This window comes from Lissotriton vulgaris, chromosome 1_2 (assembly GCF_964263255.1).
Source record: "Lissotriton vulgaris chromosome 1_2, aLisVul1.2, whole genome shotgun sequence".
Classification (NCBI taxonomy): Eukaryota; Metazoa; Chordata; class Amphibia; order Caudata; family Salamandridae; genus Lissotriton; species Lissotriton vulgaris.
This window is the reverse complement of record NC_141686.1, coordinates 86,725,120-86,739,451: the sequence shown is the minus strand read 5'-3', so window position 1 is coordinate 86,739,451 and position 14,332 is coordinate 86,725,120. Positions and strand designations below refer to the sequence as shown.

The 14,332-nt window shown below is 45.2% G+C and overlaps 1 protein-coding gene across 4 annotated transcripts in view; it reads right to left on the bottom strand.

Annotated features, from left to right (window-relative positions):
- The window catches only part of LOC147733966 (adiponectin receptor protein 2-like), a 489,190-nt gene that overhangs the window by 64,179 nt on the left and 410,679 nt on the right, over positions 1-14,332 (bottom strand). For all 4 annotated transcript variants that reach the window (XM_086952872.1, XM_086952869.1, XM_086952871.1 and 1 more), the window contains exon 5: positions 876-1,062. In XM_086952872.1, coding sequence (XP_086808998.1) covers positions 876-1,062 — 187 coding nt within the window. The remainder of the gene's footprint in view (positions 1-875; positions 1,063-14,332) is intronic.

Below are 14,332 nucleotides of genomic sequence, written 5' to 3'. Positions count from 1 at the left end.
ACCAGTGCAATATATCCACCCAGTTCTGAGTCTCAGTGCCCAACGTGAGCAATTAATTGTTGATTTACTGCAAATGTACCTTCTTTCCAACCTCTTTCCCCATAAAAAGTTTAGCAGGTTTTACCTAGCAAAATTCTGCACTGGGTAAAAAACAATGGAGTGGAACATTACCACAGATCTTGGAATATGGGGATTGTGCGCAAACTGCATTTAAGCCGAACCACAATATTTTTTTCAGAACTCTGAATAAGGCCTTACGTAAAAAAAGAGGGCCCACAGGGCCAGTAACCTTGATGCATCCTGTCAAAAAAGTAAAGTTACCAGACTTACACTATAGTAAAAACTCTAGCTCACTATGATAAAGGTAGAATGAAGGGAATGTACTCTACCACAAGATAACACGTTAAAGTCCAGGCCAATCATGGATTAGTATTCTGAAATCAGGTTAAAGTGGTCGATGCCATTGTTTGGGCGTACAAAGAATGGGATCGTTGTTATGAGTAAACTGAGTCAAGGAAGGAGGATGAATCTGAAACACTGTCAGGCAAGGCTGTAGCTATCATTAATACATAAGGTGTAGTGACATCGAGGCTCAGGGCTGTGAGGAAGCCACTGCACCCCAAATTGTGGTCATCTTATACAATCAATGGGGCATAGGAGTAATTTTCCTTTCTTGCATTACGGCCCATGGAACTCTTGCTACACCACTGGGGATTTATGTTCTACACGAAAGGCGTTGGTTAAACAGTCCAAGAACGAAGAGCTAAATTGCAAATTAAGACGAAAAAGGTCACACTGATTAGTTCACACAGAATAAAACAATAAATATGCCTACGAGTTTAATGCTCCTACGTAGCTTGTCCATCAAGACTTACTTTGAGAAGACTCTGGAGACCCCTTCAGAGTGGCAGTAGACCGTGTGGAACACCCATGAGAACGAGAGGCAGAGGATGGCCCCTAAAAAGAACAGTCCAATGACCACCTTCTCCTGAATGGGGGCCACAAAGGCAATGTTGGGCCGGAACATGTAGAAAATCCCCAAGCAAAGGAAAAAAACACAACCTGGCAAGAAAAAAAGAAATGGAAATAAATCATTCATGTGTGTAATTTACTATACAGACTAGTAAATGAAAATGAGTAAAGGCATCGAGACCATATGTAATGAAGACAATATTTAAAGCTGGTACTTCAGGGGCATTCCTATTCCCAAAGAAATAGCTCTAAGCAAGTCCAATGAATGCCCCTGAATGGATATACCTGGTTTGTGTTGGAAGTGTCAACTCTATAATGGGATAGTTACACGAAACACAAGTACTTAATCTATACACTCCATTCAACGACAAACTAGCTGGAAGTTATTTACTGCGACTGTGTGCGATCACAAACTGTGGAAACGGATTACCAAATAAAAGACCATGCCCTGTACATTCACTTATGTTTTTTTTAATGCAAGTGATTCTTGAGGGAGATGCAGACTTCGCAGCAGAACCAGAAATTGTCATTTATGTATTTAGGGATCTGGCGAACGCCCAAACATGTCACTTCAAAGTTACTTCAGAGGCCTATGAGGTTGATGAAAGTGACCTAAGATCATGTCAGTATATTGTTTTCAAAAGGATTCTTTGGATTGGCATTGTCAACTGGCTGATGGTGTCGCAGGAGTGCACTGATCAGATGCTGAAAGAACCAGTTGCTCCAAATGCTAGAGAGGCAAGTTCGGCATGTAGCCAAATGTAAAGTACATAACACAATGAAAGCCGGCCCCGTGAGTGGTTTTTTTTTGGGGGGGGGGGGAGGATTTCCCTTTTGAACTTGAGTTTCTCAAAAGCTTGCCTGAGAAGAAGAATTTTCATATCCTTGTCCTAGCACCACCTTGAATGAGATCAGTGGGTGCAGCACTTTCAAAAAACACGGTCCAAGAAACTTGATGTTCTTTACCAACTAATCTGTATGAATGCATGATTACAAGAAACTCTTCCACAGTGGGTCCTTTTCTTTACTCAGGAATAGTCCATATCTGAGAATAATTAAGAGATTATCAAGACAAAACAAATTATAGATGCCGCAGAGCTAGGTGTGGATTGGGGGAGTAGGTAGCAGGGAATTATGGAGTAAGTAAATGAACTCTGTAAAGATAGCTTTTAAGTGGCCTTACATCTGACTTTCTTCTATTGCTTACATTTGTGAACGGTGGTGGAGACTGCCTTCTTACAAGCAATTCGGCAAGTAAATATGTTGCCAAGTATGATCCACCTAAAGAAATCTTCCACTGCACATCTCTATCAATAGACAGGTGCTCACTTGGCTCAGTGGAACATACATGTAAGACTTCTGATACGATGCAAAACTGTTGATCTGGCAAAATGACACAGGTAGACTTGTCCTGATTGAAGGACTTCCCACAATATGACAAAAACGAATTAGAAACTTGTAAACTCTGCCTTATGTACATGTGGGCACCAAGAACATATTGTGCCTCTTAAGCTCTTTAAGCTACGCTGAAAAACATATGCAAATAAACAAAGATCCCTTATAGAAAGTAACATATGCATCAGTTCGGCAAAACCATGTTTAGCTCAGATAAAACAAACACTGGCAATGCCACTAGGTCTCACCTTGGAGAGCTATTCAATTTGGCAATCATTTTTAGACATTCAGTAACCATTCTGTAACCTCTACGCGATTGCTCTGTTGCATGGCTAAAAATATTTTTAAATGCCCTATGATGTGGTCAGGCCTAATGTGCTTTTTAATATAAAAAACGCGGGGAGATAGGTAGGGGGATGAAGCAACACCAAGGGAGGGTGGGGGAGAAGTAAGCAGTGGGGGATGGGACTTGTGAGAGACAATGTGGAGGGTGGGCGGCAAAGGTGGTGCGGAAATCTGGGACAACAGTGGGTGAGCGGGAACCACTAGGGTTGCAAGCCGGCAATTTTTTATGGTTTGTTTTTTGTTTTATAGAGCGCCTGAATCACACCCGAAGAGGTATCTCTGTGCTTTTGGGCGAAGCTGCTGGCGGGCTGAGGAAGATGTTAAAACAGGGAGGTTGGGGTAAGAGACTGAGCAGCAAGCTGACAATGGAGGGGGGGAGCAAACGGACAACGGAGGGGGTGCCAGGGCCTGCAACAGTAAGCCGACAACAGCAGTTGGGTGGGAGGGGCTAGGAGAGCAAACAGACAACAGTGGGAGGGGCTGGAGCAGCAAGCCAACAATGGAGGGTGAGCATGAGGCTATGGAGCAGCAAGTGGACAACTGAGAGTAGGAGAGCACACAGATAATGGGAGTTGGGCAGTCGGAGCAAGCTGACAGCGGAGGGGGCTGCACGGGCTTCGAGAGTAAGCTGCCAGCTGAGGGTGGGCAGGAAGGACTGGGGCAGCAAACTGATAAAGAGGGTGGATGGAAGACGATGAGGGCACATGGACAGTGGAGTGTGAGCAGGAGGGGAATGAGGAAGCACGTGTACAATGGAGGGTGGGCTGCAGGGGAATGGGAGCCACAAAGACTGGTGGGTAGAGGACCTGGGGAAGCACACGGTCAATAAAGGATGGGTGAGAGGGGCCTGTGGACAGACAACGAAGGGTAGGTGAGAGATATCTGTAGAAGCACATGGATAACAAAAGGTGGGTGGGAGGGGCTGGGGAAGAACACAGATAATGGAGGATGGATGGGAAAAGCTAAGGAAGCAAGCTGACAACATATCCTGAGGAAACATGCTGACAAAGGAGGGTAGACGGGCATGGCCAGGGCAGCAACGGAGGGTGAGTGGCAGGGGATGGGTGGGTGGGTGGGTGTTAAGCCTGACAGCCTTGGGGTGGTCTTCATCCAAACATTTTGCCTTCCTCCTACATTTTTGCTGGCCTTAGGATTCTGTGCACTTTACCAGTGCTAATGTACATGTGCTCACTACTTAAAATAGGATAACATTGGCTTATCCCTAAATGTCGTATTTCATTTACTTGTAAGTCCTGAGTAAATTGGTACTACTTGAACCCTGGGGCCTGTAAATTAAATGCTACTAGTGAGCCTACAACACTGATTGTATCACCAACGTCAGTAGCCCCTTTAAACAGGTCTCAGGCCTGTCATTGCAGCATGTGCATGCAGTTTTAAACTGCCATTTTGACCTGACAAAATACATTTTTTTCCAGGTCCAAACCTTCCTTTTTAATACATATAAGTCATCTCCAGGGATCGGCCCAAGACAACTCAGAGGGCAAGGTGGAGTATTTAAAAGTAGAACAGGTAATTTTAAAATGTACATGTCCAGGGAGTGAAACACTCTTAATTTGTATTTCACTATTACCAGGCCTACCTCTCCCATAAGATAACATTGGAGGTACCCTATTACATTGAGAAAGATGTAATTTCTAAATGGGAACAGGTAGCCAGTTCATGTTTGGCATCTGTGCAATTCTAATGATACATTTTCTCTTATGGTAAAGTTGGATTTTAAATTACAATTTTGAAAATGCCACTTTTTGAAACTTGGCGTTTTTCTGCCTTAGCCATTTAGAGCCTACAGCCTGTACCTGTGGCACATGACTGGGGTTAGCGGACAGTTGGGCTTTGTGCAGTCCTCCTAGACAACCACACACAATAGAGAGTTAGGTGTAACTGGAGGGGCCATCACTGGAAGAATGGGAGGTTGGAGCTGAGCATCGTCCTACTTACACCTGAATAGGCAGGGTCCTACCTCAACACAAAGGGCTGCATAGCCCCTGTAGTAAGGCTGGTGCCTGGGAACTTCAAAGATAAACCTCTAGAAGCAACTCACACCTTCCAGAGGGTGGGCACAGGTATACAATACAAATGCAATGGAATTTCTAAATCGTGCAGAAGCTTCTGAAGAAGTTTCCCGGCGCTACCAGCATGAGGGCGGAATGATCAAGATCTAACAAAACCCCAATACATAAACAATCATTAACAAGATAAGTCTTCAGTAATTTACGAAAAACTGGTGCAGAAGGCGAGAAACGCAGGGCAGTCGAAGGGAGTTCCAAACTTTGGCAGTCAGAAATGAAAAAGAACGGCCACCTCTTCTCGCCTAACGAACCCTGGAAATGAGCAGTAGCTTTGGCAAATTGGATCGCAATGATCTGCCCCGGTGGTAGGCAGTCAGCCTTCTTCTTAGATATAGAGGAGCTTTGTGCCCAAAGGCTCTATAGGCAAATAAGAATGCAGAGATTTAATGTGATTGGCAATGGCCAGCGAATGTAGACTGCGTAAGCAGGAGGACACGTATGAACGAGCCGGGTACTTCAAAATTAGACATGCTGCCGTACTTTTAATAATTTGCAGGTGGCGCAGCAAATAAGACGGTAGACCTAAGTAGAAGCTATTTGTGCAGTCTAGCTTGGGAGTAACCAAGGCACGAGTTATGGTCTTACGATTATCCGTATGATGGAGCATCCTGCAGAGAGATTTTAACGTGAAGAAACAACTAGCAGAAACAGCTTGACCTGAAGATTAAAAGACTGATTGGAGCTGACCTAGATTATCTTACCAGTGAAGATGGGATGGGGAGGGGAGTATGGGGGTGGGGGTGCCCAGCACCGAAGGCCACCAGTTATGAGCATCAGGCTTATCGTTAATGCCAATGAAGAGTATTTCTGTTTTGTCAGAATTCAGTTAAAGACAATTAACGTTCATCCATTCACCGATAACTTTCAGGCAGACCTTTAACACGATGAAGGCACCCACATCCATCTCCCAAAAGGAAAGCAGCAACTGTGTATCATCAGCATAAGAGATCACCCTCACTCCCTATGCTTCGACAAGGCTAGCCAGGAGGGCTAGATGAACATTAAAAAAGAGTCTGACTTAAGGGCACCGCACTGAGGCACCCCAGAAGCCAGTGGTTTGAGGGATTACGTAAACGGTGGGGGGGGAGAGATATACTGATTGTGATCTGTCTTTCAGATAGGATGTGAGCCAGGCCCAAGCCAGCCCATGGACACCCACACTCCACAAACTATTCAGAAGAATAGATTGAGACCGCTTTGAAAGCTGTCGACAGTTCAAAATGGACTACCATTGCTGCAGCGTTTTGATCAAGGTTGTTCTTAATGAATGAGAGCTGATTCTGTGTTCTAGCCTGCATGAAAACCAGATTTTGCATCATGTAAAGGTGGTTATACTCCAAGAAACCGGAGAGTTGTCGGTTGACCAACTTCTCCAACATCTTGGCCAGCAGCAGGTAAAAGAGAAATCAGTCTAAAATGACCAAGTCCCTTAGAAACCTGATCGATAGTTTCTTCCGTAATGGCAGTAGTCAGGCCTGTTTAAAGCAAGCCCCTTAGGGTCTACATCAGGTTTCTTCCGTTATGGCAGTAGTCAGGCCTGTTTAAAGCCCTATAGCAGCCTCCAAAGAGATATTTACCAGTTTATTAAGAATCGGATTGACCAACGGAGCAATACGTTTGAGAATGTCCTGGCGTCAAGAGGCGACCCAGACTTACAGTTAGCAAGTAAAATCGAGGAGTACTCCAGAGAGATCTGATCAAAAGAGGTCATCAACGGGCCAGGCGAAGGACTCTTGGACGGCTCCAGCTAAGGGGAGATATTTGAAAGCTAAGCCAACACCAATAAGCAAAAGTGAAAGCGCGCACAGCGCGCTGCAAATACGTCCACCATCGCTAAAGCTGGCGTCCCACCAGTGCTCTTTAAATTTAATTAGGCAAAGAGTTCGCTAGCAGGGCTAATGCAGGCAATATTGATAGAACACAAGTCCAATCCAGTCCAGTCGCCATAGGAGGGTACAAAAGAGACAAGGCAGTACGAAGGAGGGATTAACAAGCCTTTCACAAATCAGACACCAGAATTTACGAAGGACACAGACACAAGCCAATGGCAAATATGGCCAGAGAGTGGCCGGAGCTTCCATTACATACTCCATTACAACAAGTCTCCCCTAGAGCAGGGCATGCACTCTGACTCTAGGCTCAATCTAAAACAGTCTGCCAAGTTTATAAATGTGCCTTAACAGGCTACTGAAAAGGAAAATTTCTGCACAAAAAAACCCACAAAAACACAAACTAGACGAACGACCGTCTCACATGGCACAGTCTCTGTGTAAATAAACTTAAGGAAACTTTCTACTGCATCACAGAAATATATTCAGACTGGGTCACACATAGACACATCGAAAAGCTGTGGTAAGAGTTGGAAAAAAGTTTTAGATAATATTTGTATGGCATAAAACAGTCTTGGATTTTAAAGCATTAACAGAGCAGAGATACTTTGACCAAAATCAAGACACTGAAACAGGTTTCCGTTATGATAGCAGACAGAAAACAACAAGCGCAAGTGGATCAGCAAGCGAGGAGCAGTGGATCAGCAAGCGAGGAGCAGAACACAGAGTGGGCCGTGCGTGCATCGATGTATTCATTTTTAGGGCTCCCAAGCGAAGCGAGCGAAAAGCCCTTTTGGTGTGGTTTCAAAAATGGACCTTGAAATTCCACACAGCTCGTGCGTGTGCATTTCAAGGTCCATTTTGATTGGGCTTTGCGTGTGTGCTGTTTTTTAACAGAACACGCAATAGGCCATGGGCGGTCGCGTAGCTCCGCCTATGGCCTATTGGGGTCTGTTACGCACACCAAAGCTCATATGTCTTCAATTACTGAGGCCAGACACGGCCGCAATAATTGGAGACATATGCCTCGCAGTGGCGCGCGCGCACCACTCACAGTCTTTTTTTAATTTTTGGGGGATCCATTTCACAGCGAAGCGCTGAAGTCTTGTTTCAGTGTGTTGACTGCTTTATTCACGCTGCTGTACAGAGTTCGGGTGAATACTGGCCCAGTTGACTGGGAACTGCAGTTTCAAGACCAGCCTAAGTTTATCATGGTACCCACAGAAGTCAGACTTCAGTCCTGGAGGTTTAGGGGCACTAGTACACAGCTCGCTCTTCATACAGTAAGGCTTTAACTACACACTTTTGAAACGGCAATTAACGCCCTCGGAGACAGAAAATAGCTTCTGTTGACTATTCGTGCATGTGTACCTGTCTCAGACCGGCGACAGTGACACACAGGACCGCTATTCATGGCGGACAGGTCCACTGTGACCTGCGGCACGTGCTGGGCCATGAAATGAACCCAGCGCAGTGTGCAGCATAAATCACCCTGGAACCTTCCTATCAACTTCCAGCATTCACCTCCCCCTCCCCGCCCCCACTCTGGCCGTTTGTGGCATTACCTGAGTATGAAACACAAATTACATTTAGAGCAATAATATATACTTCCTCCCCCTATACTCCTTGAAATGCCTCATTGAATCGGGTTGCTCTATTGAATGTCAGCATGTGTTAGGACCTGTTCGTGGACACTACAGCTTGAATATTTGGACCTCCAAGTCCATTCCTAAATGCTGATATGGGGCATCTACATTTCGATGGGAAAAGAATCTACTAGAAAGGCGGATTTGTTGATTTATTTATGTCAATAAATAAAAGCCTGTGTATGCCCGCTGACTAGCGTGTGTGATGTTATTGTGTGTATGTGCACAAGAGAGAAGTACTCTGTTTAATCCGTGGGTAGCTTTATGCCAATTAGTCTTTGACCATCCCGGTTGTCAGGATATCTGGGGTCCAGTGTGTGCACGGGTATCTCATGCCTGCATGTGGGCCTGTATCTGCGCGCAATATTGCGCGAGTACGTGTCGCAGTCTTTCTCCGTGTGTGGGGATTTGTATGCATGTTTCTCTTTCAGTGTTTGCGCTCTTGTGCGTGTTATTTTCATGTATTAATGCGTAGTGTACTACCAGGTGAGCACGCTATACACAAGCCAAGCCTATCGGCTTGGTCAATGAGTGTTTATTCACTTTGTTCACCAGACCCTCTCACCACACCCAGGACCCTCTGCCGAGCACCTCTTAGGGTCCGTCGGACTCAGGAGCTCGCCTCTCTCCAGCAGCAGTGCAACAGTCGCACATATGCAGTCTTGGAAAAACCTTTTCCTGCTGCAGGCCAGAAATATGGGAAATGGCCGCTTAGAAGAGTGCAGTTTACTGACTGTTCCACCGCCTTGCTTGTGCTCGTGTGACGGGGAGCAGGGGGGGGGTCAGTAACCGAACAGATACCGCTTCCAAAGAAGGGGTACCTGCGCCAAGCTCTCCCTGAAAATTACTCTCTATCGCTCTCTAAATCTACTTTATACTTTTATGTCCGTTTCAGCTGAATAAAGATATTTGACTCACTCTGAACATCAAGGGGGGATCACATACATACATTTCATATATTTAAGTGATTTATCCAGAATCACACAACGTTGAACCAAGCACTGAGGCCGGATTCGAACCCATGTCCCCAGGTTCCAAAGTCTACAGCTCTAGCCACTGGCACACCGCTCCTCCTATAGGAGTTTCTACCAGTCTATGACACAAGAGCACGGTTGGAGGTCACTACAATTCAAGCAGTATCACTCGGCTCTCAGGGAGGTTCTAAACCGGTCTGCACATTTGACAATGGTTTAAGTCCCACGTGACAGCAGTGGCATTTAAATCTTCTACAGCAAATGATTGAGGGGTATCTCTGGATCCCACTCTCACCACACCTTTTTCAAACATCTGCAACAGAGTCTTGTTTTTTATTTTCTATGCATGGTAGGCAGGTGGGATTCATTTAACTCCGTCAGCAGTCCATGGGCATATTTCGCTCCCAGACTGGAAACCTCAATTTGAATTAAATGCAGCAATTACTAATGCAACAAATTGGCTAAATTGTGGAGACTATACACACACAGAACCACAACCCACACACACACACACAACCCCACAGCACATGACCCCCCCACACCCAACCACAACCCCACACACACACAACCCCACACACACACACCCAACAAACCCCCCCCTACACTCCCCCCACACACACAACCCCACACACACACAAACACACACACACAACCACACACACAACCACACACCAGGAGAGCAAAACATAGCATAGCAAAACAAAACATTGTATAGCATAACAAAACACAACAAAGCATAGCATAACAAAACAGAACAGCATAACAAAACATAGCATAACAAAACATAGCATAGCATAGCATAACAAAACACAACAAAACTACGCATAGCATAACAAAACATAGCATAGCATACCAAAACACAACAAAACAGCATAACAAAACAGAGCATAGTATAACAAAGCATAGTATAACAAAACACAATAAAACATAGCATAACAAAACATAGCAAAACACAACAAAACATAGCATAGCATAGCATAACAAAACACATAAAAACCTAGCATAACAAAACAAAGCATAGCATGGCATATCATAACAAAACAGCCACACACACAACCACACACACCACACTGTCAGAGCACACTTTCAACAGACACCATCAGTTGTCAGTGCACGCTTTCACCTGGCGCAAACACCACCAGCAGTCAGTGCACGCTTCCACCAGGCACACCACCAGATGTCAGTGCACGCTTCCACCAGGCACACACCACCAGCCGTCAGTGCATGCTTCCACCAGGCACACCACCAGAAGTCAGTGCACGCTTTCACCAGGCACACACACACCACCCGCCATCAGTGCACGCTTTCACCAGGCACACACCACCAGCCGTCAGTGCACGCTTTCACCAGGCACACACACCACCAGCCGTCAGTGCATGCTTCCACCAGGAACACACACACCACCAGCCGGCAGTGTACACTTCCACCAGGCGCGCACACACCACCAGCCATCAGTGCACAATTTCTACAGGCACACACACCACTAGCCATCAGTGCACACATCAATTGTTAACGCATCCACAATTAACTATTGTAGCAATCACAGTATGGCGCACTTTACTTTTAAACATATTCATCTAAAGCGCAGCATGCGACCATTGATACAAAAAATACACATTTTTTGGCCTTCAATTAATAGACTTTTGTTGCTGCAATATTTAGCAATGTCAATAGCTCAAACTTAATTAATGCGAGACCTATTGCATCGCAAATGCTTGTTAAAATTTCTAACAGCTTTCAAAATCAGTTTTTGGCAATACCATGCAGTTGCATCGTATTTTCTAAAAACTGAGAAGATAAAGAAGAAATGCACAAGTACAATGAATATGTTATGTTATGTTATATGTTCATTTGTAGCGCGTGCTGTTAGTCGAAACTGTCCTGGCGCGATGAAAAGGTCATGGTGTCAGCAAGAGCAAGGGAAAGCTTACATAGTCTGTATAAATAAGTGAGTTTTTAGCAATTTTTTAAAGCTAGCAAGATTTGATGAGTGTCTTAAGGCCTCAGGTAGGTTGTTCCACAGCTGAGCTGCACGAACCGTCAGAGACTGCCCCCCCAGTCGAACTTTCTTGAATCTGGAAATAACCACATGTCTGAGGGAGGCAGTGAGGTTCCGTGACGATTTGAACCCGTGTTTTCAATATTGTCGGAAATACATAATATTGGTATCAGCGAACCGCAAATGATCCATTTAGCATATCCTGGTGTTTTCGCTATGCTACGAGCAAGAGTACTCCTGTTACAAACATATTTCCGATCTACCCATGGCATCCATCTTAGATCATGGCAGCCATTTTGTGTTTCTTGCCCTCACATACGCAATAACCTCTGATCACTTCATTTCAATTAAGGACACGTAGCCTTAGCCGACGATTCACCTCTTTAGTGACATGTGCACCTTAGAACAGAACACGCTGTAGCTGCATGACTCGACAAAGGCTGCCTCCTCTGCCCGAGGCTAGTCCTGCTATACTGGTTCTCGTGGTCGTTGGCCTGATCATGATTAGACGGCCGAAGCTGGTAGCCTTGCCCATTTACAACCCACAAACATCCCTTATCCTGCTTTTCTATCTTCTGCACCTGGCTCTGCTCCTTCCCTTCTGGGCCTTTATTAGGGGGAGGTAACGAAATTTACGATGAGGCGGTCCGGGTCTTGAATAGAAAGTTGACATGAGATTATGATGGAAAAGTGGGAACCCCTCGTTCGTAATGTTTTGACATCAGATATTGTCGACGATTCCTGTGCAACGCCAAATATTTATTGTTTAGGACACAAAGGTTTGGGAATGTACTAACATGTGAAGAATTTGCCCGAAGCCTAATATTTAGTATATAAGGAGCAACCCTCTTTGTACAAATCGAACAGGCTCCTAGATACTGCCCATGCGTAGTTTCTGTGACTTCTGTGTCCCTGCAGTAATAAACCTTTGGTCTTTGACGCCACCATCGAGAAGCCCGTGTTTCTGTTTATTTGTGCACCAAGACAGGTGGAACTCCGGGGTCTCCGGGTGTTGTTCCCTGACACCTCTGGACGGAACCAAAAAAAGTCCAGAACTCCAGCAGATCGCAGCTGGAGGGTCGGCTGGTAGAAAGCAAATCTGTGCTTAAGATAGGAGGGTCAAGGGCCATGTAGGGCTTTAAAACAAGGACCAGGGCCTTAAAGCGCACTCTTTGGGCCACTGGTAGCCAGTGGAGCTCTCTAAGTTGTTTGCGAACGCTGAGTCTCCTAGGGATATTAAACAGGAGCCTCACCGTCGCGTTCTGGACTACCTGTAATTTCCGAGTACATTGTCTTCCGAATAACGTGTGCTACGACGCTGACATCCACTTGAAAAAGAATTTGGACCGAGTCACACAATGATTTAGAAGAACTTTGCTCTGAAGATGCTGAACATAACCGCATAGACTTTTGTGGCATATGCTAAAAGAGAACATAATATTCATCACACCATAAATATTCTCCCCAATGTCTTAAATGATCAAGGCATTGGAAGTGTGCAAGTCTTGAAACCAAGGCTGGCACTAGCTGGGGAAAGGACAGGGCACAGTTCTGCATTAGTAGTTGCCTGTAGTTCGCTTCAAGAACCGGTGTTGATCAAACGTCATTAAAAATGCAGCAGAGAAAAACATGAGGGTGGGTGTTATTGGGAGAGGATGTCAATAAAATGGAGCAGCTATCTGGTTGAGAGCCCCAGGTTCATCTCATTATAACTTCAAAGTCTCATGGTGAGAAAGAGGATTTGAGTAAGCAGAGTTAAATAAAGACTACATCCTCTAGTAGAGGATTTGTCTGAAGAGCACTTGGGTGTGTTAGCACACCCTTCCTAAAGTAAGCAGAGAGCCAAGGGAGGCGTCAGGGAAGTAACAGATACATTGATTAACAGTTCTAAATCAGAAAATTCGGAACTGCAATGATATATAAGAAACAGACTTCGGAGTCTGAAGTGCAAGTCAGGTGGGATCTGTATAAACAAAAAGGGCCAACCTTGATAGAGGTCAGAAGACCAAAAAATGTAAGAGACCTATAAATGACACTATTGGGCAACAGTGAAAAGGAAAGAATTTTATGGACTGAGACACTGAGCGTGGGTACAATGTTTTATAAATAGCTTCAGCATCATATGGCCTCAGTAATGCAGTCCTCTTGCCAGAGCCTTCCTGGAAGTGTGACAAATAAATCCTTTCTTGTTTATTGTCTCTTAACGTGAGTGGGTGAGTGGGTTGGGTGAGTGAGTGGGTTGGGTGAGTGAGTGGGTTGGGTGAGTGAGTGGGTTGGGTGAGTGAGTGAGCGAGCGTGCGTGCGTGTGTGTGTGTGTGTATGCACACATACATATATCTCCAAAAGGTCTTGTGGCATAACATTAAGGCTCTATTCAATGCTTAATTTGCCAAAAAGTAAATTCTAGGGCCACCCAAAGCGTTACTCTGAAGACCGCCTGCACCACGGCTAAATGTCAGCGTGCCGAATACAAAGGCTGTCTAGTTTTGATTTCACCTCATGCTTCTTTGATCCACCACCATACGCTCCCTGCATTTTACCTTGGCGGATCAGAGGCTGACTCTCTCACTCACTTTGATCATTTTGCTGATCACAGCCAGTGTCAATAAACATTGCTAAGCACTTTGTTAAATGAATTGCTATTTTGCACGTAGGGGTCATTGAACAGTGTAAAAATGCCTTTTTAAACAAATTGCTATTTTTCACGCCTGGGTACTTAAACCCATCCTGATTTTAAAACAAGTTGTTTAACATTTACTTGCATCTACCTCTCATGCCTGCTTTCAGCAGAACCGCCTTCCCGTCCACCGCAGCTGTGTGCTGATTGTGTGGAGAAGACATCCTTCTACACTTCCGCTTTGAGCAGGGTTAGCGCGCTAGTTGCCGCCACACTCGCAGTCATAAGACTAATGCTGCAAAAGACGCGCTGCTGGCGCGCCAAAGATGCACCTAAAACAAGCCTGTCTGCGCCCGTCCGTGCCCGGGGGCCAGGAACCCTGGCCAAAAATTGGTTTACTCCATGGAAGAACTCTTGAAATTAAAAAGTACAGCAAACATGTCGGCCGTCTCGGATTTTCTGGTG